This window comes from Mytilus edulis, chromosome 13 (assembly GCF_963676685.1).
Source record: "Mytilus edulis chromosome 13, xbMytEdul2.2, whole genome shotgun sequence".
Taxonomy (NCBI): Eukaryota; Metazoa; Mollusca; class Bivalvia; order Mytilida; family Mytilidae; genus Mytilus; species Mytilus edulis.
This window is the reverse complement of record NC_092356.1, coordinates 62,886,608-62,900,028: the sequence shown is the minus strand read 5'-3', so window position 1 is coordinate 62,900,028 and position 13,421 is coordinate 62,886,608. Positions and strand designations below refer to the sequence as shown.

General features: G+C 32.4%; 1 protein-coding gene across 1 annotated transcript in view; it reads left to right on the top strand.

The window, feature by feature from the left end:
- The window catches only part of LOC139501021 (uncharacterized), a 455,879-nt gene continuing 442,458 nt past the window's right edge, over positions 1 to 13,421 (top strand). Inside the window, exons 1-3 of the mRNA XM_071289972.1 lie at positions 1 to 270; positions 7,359 to 7,568; positions 8,194 to 8,309. Coding sequence (XP_071146073.1) covers positions 27 to 270; positions 7,359 to 7,568; positions 8,194 to 8,309 — 570 coding nt within the window. The 5' untranslated portion in view covers positions 1 to 26. The remainder of the gene's footprint in view (positions 271 to 7,358; positions 7,569 to 8,193; positions 8,310 to 13,421) is intronic.

The following is a 13,421-nucleotide window of genomic DNA, read 5'->3' as shown; positions in this document are numbered from 1 at the left end:
TATAACAATGTACTTACTTTTTTAACATGGCGGAAAATGGAAACGAACAAAATCCGAAAAGCGACAGGAAAAACTGTTTCTTACTTCCGTTTGTTCTCCTTGGTTTAGTTGGGGGAGGTTTTTCCTTGGAACTAATTGGATATTTAAAGCTAGATCCATTCAATCGAAGGAATGATACATCAGATCTTTGCAGAATACTCCCCTCTAGCAAATCGTGTACTTTTAAGCCGGAAAATGAAGATGTTTTGCCAAATTCAACGAGAAGTAGGGGTGAGTACAGTTACTTCGTTTACATTCATTGGAATTAAAATATTATGCCAATGTTTGAATACTTAGCATAACGCGGGAAAATAAATATCAAAACGGCAAGAGTATGATATTATTAGTCCAGATTTAAAGCATGTTTTCATCTTCTTAATTTGTATGAATTTTAACGAATACAATAACATATAGTTATAGTTATTGACCAAGCAAGTCGGTATATGTCATCTCGTGCTGTGCAGATTAAATGACATATACCGATTTGATTGGCCAATAACTGTTTTAACACATGACGCAATCAATTTACGTGAACGTTTTAGAAATGTGGACGTTATTCACCAATCCACGGATTCTAGGAAAGTTTCTTGTAGGGTAACGTAAGGGGGAAATACGACTTTGGTAAGTTTTAATTATTTTTTTTTTATATTTAGACTCATTCTTAAATTGCGATTTAATAGTATATTTTATATTTTTATCGTTTCCGTTAAATTTATTCCCAATTTTTATTTAATTGGTGACGATTAAGACTTTTCCAAATTGTGTACTTTCAAATCGTTGTACAATGGCGGATCCAAGGAAAGGGTTCCGGGGGTTGGAACCCCCTTTTTTGGACGATCAATGCATTTGGATGGGGACATAAAGTTGGCCCCACCCCCTTTGTCCTGGATTGGGAACCCCTCTTTAAAAAAACATAACTGCAAGGGTTATTGAGTTTAGATTAGATTAATTGCTTTTGAATTTCTTTCCCTCAATGATATGCTTAAAGAAAAAAAGAACCGGGGAAGATTTAATTTTATATTACCTACATTTAAAATGTTAAACAGAAAATACGTTCCGCTTTAAAAACCTTTCCCGTTATGGAACGCCACAGCTGCCTTATGATAACAATAACCATATCATTAAGGTTAGATATATATCATGAAGCAAATGTTCTATACTATAAACTTAAGACATTTTGATACAACAATTACATGGAGCTACCTTTTCATACAATTCTGTTATTTCACTTTGTTATGAAGATACTATTTCATACTAGGAAGACATCTGGATATAACATGAAGCTACATGTCATACTGATTTGTCTTTTTACTAATTTATTATGTGATATTGCTATGTCATCAAGATTCATTTTATACTATAAAGACATCTTAATATAACATTAAGCAACTTTTTAAAACTATTTTGTTACCACAGTATATTGTAACGATACATTTGTATACTTAACAATCATCTCTATATAACATGGAACGATTTTGTCATACTATTATGTCATATAACTATCTTATAAAGACATATTTTAATACCAAGCTAACAATTCTAATATCACGAGGTGTCATCTATATACCAACAGACTATTTGATTACACTAAAAGACCATTTAATCATACCATAATACCATTTCACCATACCATAAGACCATTTCATCATACCATAAGACAAATCTAAAAATAGCGCCGAAAATTCACTGCGAAATTCATCACCAGCATCAATTGTAATAAAAAAAAGCCGTTAAGGAAATCTTTTTGTGAACCTTAGGGAATCGCTTTTAATATGAATGCATTTATGAAAACGAATGGACGCAAATATGTATACACGGACTTTTATCGACTCTAATGTTGCATTTGTCCTCAGCTATGCGGAGTTGGAAAGACTTGGTGTCGACAAGATAGGCGACACATACAGATTGGTACCCCCTAGAAATAAACAAACAAAAAATTAAATAACATAAAAGAGGAAACATTTTTTTAGTTTACTTAAACCACGTTTTTGCAAATCAAGTTGACAGGTACGGTTCAAAATGTGTAACCCGTATCCCGTACCAATTATCGCCGTACCTAAGATAAGATTTCCTTCATGGTCTTTTTTTTTTATTACAATTGATGTTGCTGATGAATTTTTTATGAAACAAAGCAATACCAATTCTTTCAATTTGTGTTTTAGTTTGGAATGTGGAATACTTGTGTAAAGTGTAGAGAGTTAGAATGTATGTACTCTAAAAGATCTTTGGAATTTTTTAGTATCCACATCTGATTCACGCCACCTCTAGAATAGGCAGTTTCACAAAAACTTTGAAGTCAAGCTACGATTGCTGATAAAATGTATGTAAATAATTTAGAAAGAGGTTTCGTAGAGCACTTGGAAGACCCAGAAATATACCGTTGTTTGTTAGGACACTTATGTAGTTTAGGTATCCAATACAGTGATGGACGATCCAGGGCCGTGTCTATGAAAGCATCCTAAGATATGTCCTAAGAACTTATTTATGATGGTCTTAGGACGTGTCTGAGACATGTCTTATGGTGTAAAACAAAGATATCTTAGGACAGTCCTAACTACGATAGTCCTAGGACCATCCTTACGCGTTTATTAATTTAAAAAAAAATTGTAGAGAATCCAATGACATAAGTTTTATTGTATTGTATTTCTGTATAAACATGATATATAAAACAGGGGGGTCCACTTTTATGTCCCCATTTAAATGTCCCCATTTAAATGCATTGATCATCCACAAAAAGAGTTGTTCCAACCCCCGGACCTTGACCTGACTACTCGTGCAGAAAAACTATCCGGCAACGGTTGTTACCGGCCTGTTTCTTTGTTACCTTTGTATTTTATCTAATACTTGTATTATTAATTTGCTGCCTAAAAAAATACATTTATATTCACAAAATAATAATAAAAAAAGACAACAGAAAATATTGGTAATAATACTTTGTTTTGTACTTGCATGTTTATGAATAAGTTAATCTAACCAAGCAAAAATAAACAAAGTTTTACCTACTTTGGTCATTTATCAGACACATGTATTCTATCACAAAGTGGTATAACTTTGAATAAGTTTCTAAAATTTCTCAACTCTTTTAAGCCAAATAAAGTAAATATTTTGTTGATAAATGAAGGTATGAAGTTCTTCAATGTGGAGATTTGAAAAAAAATGTTAAAAAAACGATATTCATCAGATGAAGATGTTTTAAAAATATTATGTATGTCTTGAAGACATGTACAGCATAGTTAAGAAAATTCACATATCAATAGCTTATAGTGGTAGGGATATCACCCAAACTTGTCTTGCAAAAATAAGCAAATTCAGAGTGGTCTAAATACCCGTTTATATGCCTTTTAGTCATTATCATTATACACAAGTTCTAGCTCATAGTGTTTATTAAACAAATATATTTCTAAATCATTAGTGATCATTCATTTGGTCTATCTTTATATTATTTATAACCGTTTGGTTAGGTGCAAACAATGTTGTTAATGAGGATAGTATTTTTTAAGCGTTAGAAAGGGCAGCACGAATAATTCTAAATGAAAATAATAATATGACATCGTCAAACATACTTTTTGGAGTGTGACTATTTATACCCATTTTATATAAATTTGTATATAGAAATGAAATTTTAGTTAAGTAAAGCACTTCACCAATTGTCTCCGTAATATTTCAATGTTACGTATTTATTATATATTATTATGTGCATAAAGTTATTTCTAAAACTCACACACAAAGTTCGATATATGCTTAACATTCCAAAAACTCAAACTGTATATTATAAACGCTTTTTGTTGATATTTGGAAGAATTTTATGGATTAAATTTGTCTGCAACTTGAAAATATTGTAACACAATTGAATTTAACAGATATTGAAAATTATTTTATTCAATTAACAACTTTAATAGTTAATATAGTATTAGTATTTTATTGTTGAGTTTTTGTCATATTTGTTGTTTTTATTTCGTTTTTCGGACACCCTAACTGTTAGGACTATCCTAAAACACCTATTTATATATCCTAACTTTAGGTCCAAAGTTAGGACATATCTTATTTCAGGACATTTTCGATAACCTGACTTAATACGTGTCCTAAGACCATCCTAAGACATGTCTTAGTTCTAGGACAACTTCGTTGATACGGCCTCTGTTCTTCATCTTCGGTTGAAATGCCAAGGGAACATAGAACAGACCTAAGATTATCCTAGATTTCCTCTATTGTAAGTGTCGTGAGGGTATATGTTAAATATGATAGACCCATTCAGTTTCTTAATTCTGATTTGTATTAACGACCTCACAGCTTTAATCCATTAGGAAAGAGTGTCTACGTCTTCCTTCTCGTGCTTAGCCCATTGCCTGGTATAATCCTCGACTGAATCCATCAGCATTTTGAAGTTATATATCCAATTAATGGATTAAGGCTCACAATATTTCGGACCTTTCGATAACACATTTCGAGCGGAAGTGTTATCGACAATGTTGAGCTCACCGGTAATAACGGATTATATGTGAATTGGGAACTAGCGCAAGTTTTGTTTATACTTGGTTAAAATTGTTTCTGTTATTTCAGAGAAGACGATCTTTCAAAACTTCACATCCGTAATCGTCCGTCGACCGTCGTGAAGTTTTGAAAGATCGGCTCCCCTGAAACAACAGAATAAATTTTAACCAAGATTGAGTAAATCATCTTTATGGTATACGTATTAAGAACTTTTTTGTTTTATTCTGGCCAGTCAACAAAATTAGCGACAATCGTTGGAAGTAGAACACGATAGTAAAATGCATTAACTGTCTTTTATCTTGAAAACCTTTACAGTATGAGAAAATCTTTCAGAGGCAACAATGCACAAAACTTATCAGATGAGCCCCGAAAAAAATACTATGCTTTAATGACGATTTTTGACAAATTTTAATGTTTTTTGTGAGTTTTAATTTATATCGATCAGAAACTTGAATAGATAGACACAACCTATAAAAAGGAAAAAATATCATCATATTAAAGTCATATGCAACGGGTGATTGGTGAACACTAATGTTTATTCAATGTTTGAACCAATTCATGAATATATGTCATAAACTAAGTCTTTTGTGCACGATTTTGTCATTTTTTACGCAAATACATTGTATATCGTATAATCGTAATTCTTTTATCTCTCTGTCTGTTATGAGATGAAAAACGGGCAGCCACTTAATTGTTGTGTTTTGAAACCGTAGTTTACCGATTGTCACTTTATAGTAAACAATCAACAAAGAAGCATAGATATTGAGCACGTGTTTAACATGTACAATCAGATAATTGTTTATTTGAATGACAGATCCATGCGTATTGCGATCACCGGATTTTTACGAGAAGGGTCACGTTAAGGTCACTTTGCATACGGAAAATATGTCGGAGAATTGCTTCCTGGAAGCAAGCAATTAAAAATAAAAAAATTTCTTCTAAATGTGGACAAATTAAAGAATTTTCTTCAGAAAAAGTATATGTACATAAGTTTTATAACAAAAACTATCCATTTAGTTATAAAAACATATGCATCATTTGTTTTTTAATTTGAGGTTTCTTATGACTTTAAGGTGGTACCTAACACTACAGGAAGATAACTCTGTAAAATCAGATAAACGTTTCAATTACGTTGTGTTGTCAAGGGAATATTAAGCTTCTCAATGATCAAAGTTAGTCTTTGTCAAACTGCTATATAACCAGTGTATTTTTTCTGATAAATTGGTTGGTTCAAATCTTTTGAATTGTTTATATTTCTGTCAAAGAGTCAAAGTAAATACTTTATCAAAATTTTATGAAAATTAAACGAGCCAAATTAATTTTAGTGAAGGTGTTGGGTACAGTTTACCACCTTAAGAATAGCTAAATGGCCAAAATAATTCGAAGACTCACGAAGAAGTTATTGCCCTTGCAAAATGTTTGTGTTTTTACCAATTGTCTTGAAGAATACGTTAAGCTTGGGTCACACATTCACGATTTTTACTGCCGTTCTTGACAGGACCATTCCCGATTAAAAAATTTCAAAAGTCTGATCTAGATCCTGTGAATCGTGGATGAAAATTCTAACTTTAACTTAAATTTGTAAAACAAATAATTTAATCACGACAACAATCAGATATTGTTCAGGAAGCGTCGATATTCAACCGTTTCCAAGCGAATCTATCCCGATAATCCCGTTCTCAATTCACTTTTAATCCAATTTGTATCTTTCGTCAGGTAAAATTCGACCGAGTATGATACGACTGCGTCCCGATTCTACCGACTGTAATCCGACAGAGACCAGACAGTGACCAGACAGTGAACCGATGCTGACGGAAGTTATCCGTTCTAAAACTGTAATCGGGATGAGCAGGTACTGTCGGAACGTTATACTATTAAGGTTTGGAAACGGCTTTGTCTGGTCTCAGTCGTATTGTATTCTGTAATTGTAAGGACTCTGACGTGGGTATTTTTGACGAATTTCGTATTAATAACCGGACTGTTCTGGAACGGTTTCGTCAAAACGGTTCGCAATCCTAACAAGATCTGGATGAAATCTGTACTCATTCGGCAGAAAAACGGCAATGAAAAATTTCTCCAGATCATTCCAGTTCCACAGAACACCCTCCAGAATACACAGAACTTTGTTAGGATTTTGATCCAGCAGAATCTGTCACGACATAGGCACGATTGTAATCCGACTAGACTAAATCGGCTGAGTTTCCCCGAATGTTACGGGACGCACCTAACTGTCGTGGTGCTTCGCCGAATTATTCGGACCCTTCCCAACCCGTAGGAATTTGTTAAGAAATTAAACGACTGCGTTCAGACAGTTATTGGACACTCCAAATAATTGAGGACAGTAATCCGACTTTTTCACTTTTCGTTTCGTTTCGCAGTCTAATCTCAAACGGGAGCAATAATCGACAATGTGTGAACCCCGCAATAGACAGGTAAAAACGTTAATATACAAATAATGACATACCGTACAACATCTACAAAAACGCACCTATGATAAAAACTGTAAGACGACTCTCAAAAAAGTTACATGTATTGCCATTTCAGTGTTTTTCTTAAACTATACGCAATAGGTCAATTATATTTGTTGTATGGAAGACTTGCAAGCTGTACATGTCTGCCTGTATGGACAAAAAATATTCATCCGACGTTTTTATTAAATGATAATATTCTAGCAAAGGCAAATATTGCTATGCCGAATCACAAATAGTGGTTTAAACTTTTGATACGTAATCAGTTTTGCATCATTTAAAAATTAGTTCATGTTCAAATATTCCATCCATATATAATAGTATTGGCATTACGAGGTTTATTTATGTTTTTACTTTCAGGTGAAGCTGCCTTTCTATTATTTTCTTACACTCAGGGGCAGTGTATCTTCTTCCAGTTTATTTCAATCAACTTTATACTTCCTCATATCATATGTTGCTTCCGTATATTCTGTCACTGGTGTCTTACTGGAAGTGGCGACAAAGGCTGTATTGAATGCTGCTTTTTACCCTGCATCCACTGGGCATGGATAATTCTAGAAGGATGGGTAGGTAGGTCAAAATTAAACTTATATATTTCATAATGGCAGAAAGGAACAAATTAACATCTTAAAATGAGCTTACTATAATGATTTGATTTGATTTAATCTTTTATGTATAAAAAAGATGTGATATGATAGCCAATGAGAAAACTCTCTACAACAGACCAAAATGACACAGAAATTAACAACTATATGTCACCGTACGGCCTTCAACAATTATCAAAGCCCATACCACATATCTCGTCTTCTTTACCTATCATTGATATGATGTTGATAGTCCTGATGTCCCAGTTATGGCAAATGTATTCTATCTGATAAACTGTAAACATGGTGTTTTAAAATGTGTATAAAACTTTTTATGTTGACCTTCAAATAAATAAGTTTAAAAGGAGGTATGGGGTATACGTCAATTCTGAATAAAGACGCAAGATCAGATTATGACACGTAAAAACAGATCGCATCCGAGAACAATAAATAGTATCAGAACTTGTAGGCTCGCATCTTCTCTAATCCAAATAAGATAATCTACGAATGACTAATTGTGTCATATATGTAAAGCTTGGATCGCAGGACATTGGAAACCTACCATTGTGAAAATATATGAAAGTCATGAGTATGCATTTTATTTTTGTTAGGAATAAGTGGTATAATAAGCTGTTCAATTCTTGGAGTATATTTGCCAACAAGTGACATAAGACAGATAGATGGATTTTTTCATTGCCTTTCAAATGGTTTATTTGGAATCTGTAAGGTAATATTCGAATGTATAACTAATCAGCATGAATTATCTATATGTAGGTAGTGCATTTCAAATATTTCCTTGCAAAATGATTTAACCAATATGGTTGTCCAAAAAAGGGACGAAAGATACCAGAGGGACAGTCAAACTCATAAATCGACAATAAACTGACAACCCCATGGCTGAAAAACAAAAGGATAAACAGACAAACAATAGTACACATAACACAACATAAAAAACTAAAGAATAAACAACAAATGATATGAATGCATGCATAAGCAAGAGACTATAGGGCACATTATGGCCTTCAACAACAGGGAAACTCCATACATAATAGGAAGCTATGAGAGGCCTTAAACAATTCAAACGACAAAACCATGGGTCTGATCTTTCGAGTCTGATAAACAAGAAATAAAAATACAAATAAAAGACAGAGAGCAACAAAAACATCCACTGAATATTAGGCTCCTTGCATTGGACAGACGCATTGTATTGCATAATATGGTTGGGAAAAACATATTTGTAAGCAACATTAAACGCTATTTTCTTATGACTCCATCCATTAGTAATACATACATACATATTTTTGAAGAAACAAGATATTAGAAACGTAGTCAAAACAAGAGAGCACAGTTCGCTTAATATATCTTATTTGTCAACACGATTTAATAACAACATTTTCGTATTATAACATCTTATATCAGTACCGTTGTGCAGATATTTAGACTGATATAATGTTTTCCTTATCTCCATAGTATCGCCTATTCTAGACGATCCGGTACATAGTAAATTTGCTGGTTGGTCGTTTTTATAGACTTTTATATATATATATATATATATATATATATATATATATATATATATATATATATATATATATATATATATATATATATATCAATTATTGGCGTAAAAGTCAGCATTTCGTGCGTAAAAATGACCACCAAAGTAGGCACGGGGTTTAACTATGCATTTCCCTGCATACTTAAACTGTAACGATATATTTCTCTATGAAAAACTTATTTGTTCATTGAATTACGGTATTATTTTTAAAGGCTTTTACATTATCTTCCACATGCACAAAAAATTAGCTCAATTGCGTTTATTTTCGCGAAATGCCGACACTTCGAAATTTCAAGACGTATATATGATGACTTATGCGCTTGCTTCAAACATATAACTTAAGAGTGCACGGTCTTTAATCATATATATCTCATTTAAACTGATTTATATATTGCTTTTTATTTATGAAATAGATAAAGTGTAAAATACCTTAATTTTTGGTTAAATTATATAAAGCCAACTTTCTTAGTTAAAAAGATATATTTAATAAACCGATATATACGCCTCGTTAAAAGGGTTTTTTTTTCTAGCAATGAATCTCACGTGATTAAATACGTCACATGTAATGTGAAGGACATTTGATATCATGTACAGTCTGTCGAAAATGAAAGTTATATATTTTGAGATTTACACTATATTACGAGTTTATCAAGGTATGAGAATTCCAAATAGGATTTTATTTGTATTATTTGTTTATTGTCAGTATAATATATATAACAGATAGGTATTAAATGCATCTAGTTGTTATTTTGGGCTAGATGAGCTCTTGACCTACTTTACGTAATAAATAACAATAGCTTATTTAGCGTAGATTTATCACAGACCCTGGCGGATCTAGAAATTTTCATAAAGTAGGGGCCCGCTCTAGTTATTCTTTAGTGATTCCAAAGCGGCGGATTCAAAAGGGGTAAGATTTTTTGTTTTCCTATATAATCCCCCTTTTTTTGTCCTGGTTTAGGAACCCCTTTTTAAAATGACTTGATCCGCCTGTGTTCCCTTTATATTCAACCAATTTTTCAGAAATAGAACCCTGCGCCCCCTTAAATCTACCTCTGGGCTCTGGATTATATCTCCAATTGAGGTCATATTAGAGAACTCAGGTGTACAAACACCAAAGTAGGCACGGGGTTTAAGTATGCATTAATTTCCCTCTATACATAAACTGTAACGATATATTTTATATATGTATTGCTTTTTATTTATGAAATAGATAAAGTGTAAGATACCTTAATTTTTTGTTTAAATTAAGTAAAACCAACTTTCTTAGTTTAAAAAGACATATTTAATAAACCGATATACGCCTCGTTAAAAGTTTTTTTTTATAGCAATGAATCTCACGTGATTAAATACTTTATTACAATGATTTTTATAATTGTTACAATAATGAAACAATAATGACACAAATCATAAACATGAATTTAACTATTTCTTAGATGTTAATCTACAACCAGATCAGAGCCATATACATAAAAAGGCACAACAATATATTTATTAGCTAGATGAGCTGTTGACCTACTTAACGTAATAAATAACAATAGCTTATTTAGATTTAAATTTATCACAGACCCTGGCGGATCTAGAAATTTTCATAAAGTAGGGGCCCTCTCTAGTCATTCTTCAGTGATTCCACAGTGGCGGATTCAAAAGCGGTAAGATTTTGTGTTCCCTATATAATCCCCCCTTTTTTGTCCTGGGTTAGGAACCCCGTTTTAAAATTGATCCGCCTGTGTTCCCTTTATATTCAACCAATTTTTCAGAAATAGAACCCTGCGCCCCCTTAAATCTACCTCTGGGCTCTGGGTTTTATCTCCAATTGAGTTCATATTAGAGAAATCAGGTGTACAAACACCAAAGTAGGCACGGGGTTTAAGTATGCATTTCCCTCTAATACTTTTTATTTATGAAATAGATAAAGTGTAAGATACCTTATTTTTTTGTTTAAATTAAGTAAAACCAACTTTCTTAGTTTAAAAAGATATATTTAATAAACCGATATACGCCTCGTTAAAAGGTTTTTTTTTTTATAGCAATGAATCTCACGTGATTAAATACGTTATTACAATGATTTTTATAATTGTTACAATAATGAAACAATAATGACACAAATCATAAACATGAATTTAACTATTTCTTAGATGTTAATCTACAACCAGATCAGAGCCATATACATATAAAGGCACAACAATATATTTATTAGCTAGATGAGCTGTTGACCTACTTAACGTAATAAATAACAATATCTTATTTAGATTTAAATTTATCACAGACCCTGGCGGATCTAGAAATTTTCATAAAGTAGGGGCCCTCTCTAGTCATTCTTCAGTGATTCCACAGTGGCGGATTCAAAAGCGGTAAGATTTTGTGTTCCCTATATAATCCCCCCTTTTTTGTCCTGGGTTAGGAACCCCGTTTTAAAATGACTTGATCCGCCTGTGTTCCCTTTATATTCAACCAATTTTTCAGAAATAGAACCCTGCGCCCCCTTAAATCTACCTCTGGGCTCTGGGTTATATCTCCAATTGAGTTCATATTAGAGAAATCAGGTGTACAAACACCAAAGTAGGCACGGGGTTTAAGTATGCATTTCCCTCTAATACTTTTTATTTATGAAATAGATAAAGTGTAAGATACCTTATTTTTTTTGTTTAAATTAAGTAAAACCAACTTTCTTAGTTTAAAAAGATATATTTAATAAACCGATATACGCCTCGTTAAAAGGTTTTTTTTTTTATAGCAATGAATCTCACTTGATTAAATACGTTATTACAATGATTTTTATAATTGTTACAATAATGAAACAATAATGACACAAATCATAAACATGAATTTAACTATTTCTTAGATGTTAATCTACAACCAGATCAGAGCCATATACATAAAAAGGCACAACAATATATTTATTAGCTAGATGAGCTGTTGACCTACTTAACGTAATAAATAACAATATCTTATTTAGATTTAAATTTATCACAGACCCTGGCGGATCTAGAAATTTTCATAAAGTAGGGGCCCTCTCTAGTCATTCTTCAGTGATTCCACAGTGGCGGATTCAAAAGCGGTAAGATTTTGTGTTCCCTATATAATCCCCCCTTTTGTCCTGGGTTATGAACCCCTTTTTAAAATGGGTTGATCCGCCTGTGTTCCCTTTATATTCCACCAATTTTTCAGAAATAACACCATGCTCCCCTTAAATCCACCTCTGGGCTCTGGGTTATATCTCCAATTGAGGTTATATTAATGCAGTTTTCATCACTTATTTTTCAAGATTCATCATAACACAAGTTCTATATCTAATAATGTATATGGCTGAATCCGCCCCTGTAAAAATTATCTTTCTGAAACACAAAATGCAATTAACTTTTACACATCTAGTGTATGACAGATCTTAAAACTTTTCCAACTGAAGCCAGAAGCCAGAAATTTGTTTTTCTCATAGTGGTGTGAACATGATTGTTGTTCCCATAATACTTGTTCCCCCTGAAACAAGTCTTTGAATGGTAATAAGTTCTTTGGAACAAACATAACATAATTTTATTTCCACCTTCTTAAGATATTTTCCTGGAACTAAAATGTTATATGGTTTCATAATATCTGTTCTTTTAGAGAGAGTGTCATTTGATTTTTTACACTTGATCACACCTTAGTTGATATTCACCTCACATTTCATTTACTTGGACATGAAGTAAATACAAAGAACATGAAGAGTGGGCAAGAAAAGGGGAACGCGAACCCTGGAACACATTTTTTTTTTTAAATCTCCGGACTGACTTTAAATTTAGTCCCTGTTTATTTTTTAATAGACTGTGAGAGAAATCAGGTGTACAAACAAGAAACACGAGGCCGGGATAAGGTACCGGTACTTCATGTATCTCTAACAAATGTAAAATTCAAAAAAATATTATAACACTAAAAAAAAAATTTTAAAAAGAGATACTGAAATGTTTTATTTAGTGTATAAAGTGCTTTTTCAAAACTAATATATTTTCTCGTTTCAGCTGAAAGTACCTCTCTTATAACTGTTTATGTGCTGCTTAAAAATATATTGCAGCACTTCACAGTTGCTTGAAAGGTTGAAAATGTCATCATGCAGAATTTAGAGCAGATTCCTCAGATTAAAATCATTGAAAATGGATAGATGCACTGGTCCTGGTGGTATACATCGATACAATTAATCTTAATTACATTTGGAATGAAAATTGTCTCCTTTTTTGGTTTCTTGCACGATAAAATCAATACTTAAAGTGAGTCACTGGTTAAAAGTAATGTTTATCCCATTCTTAA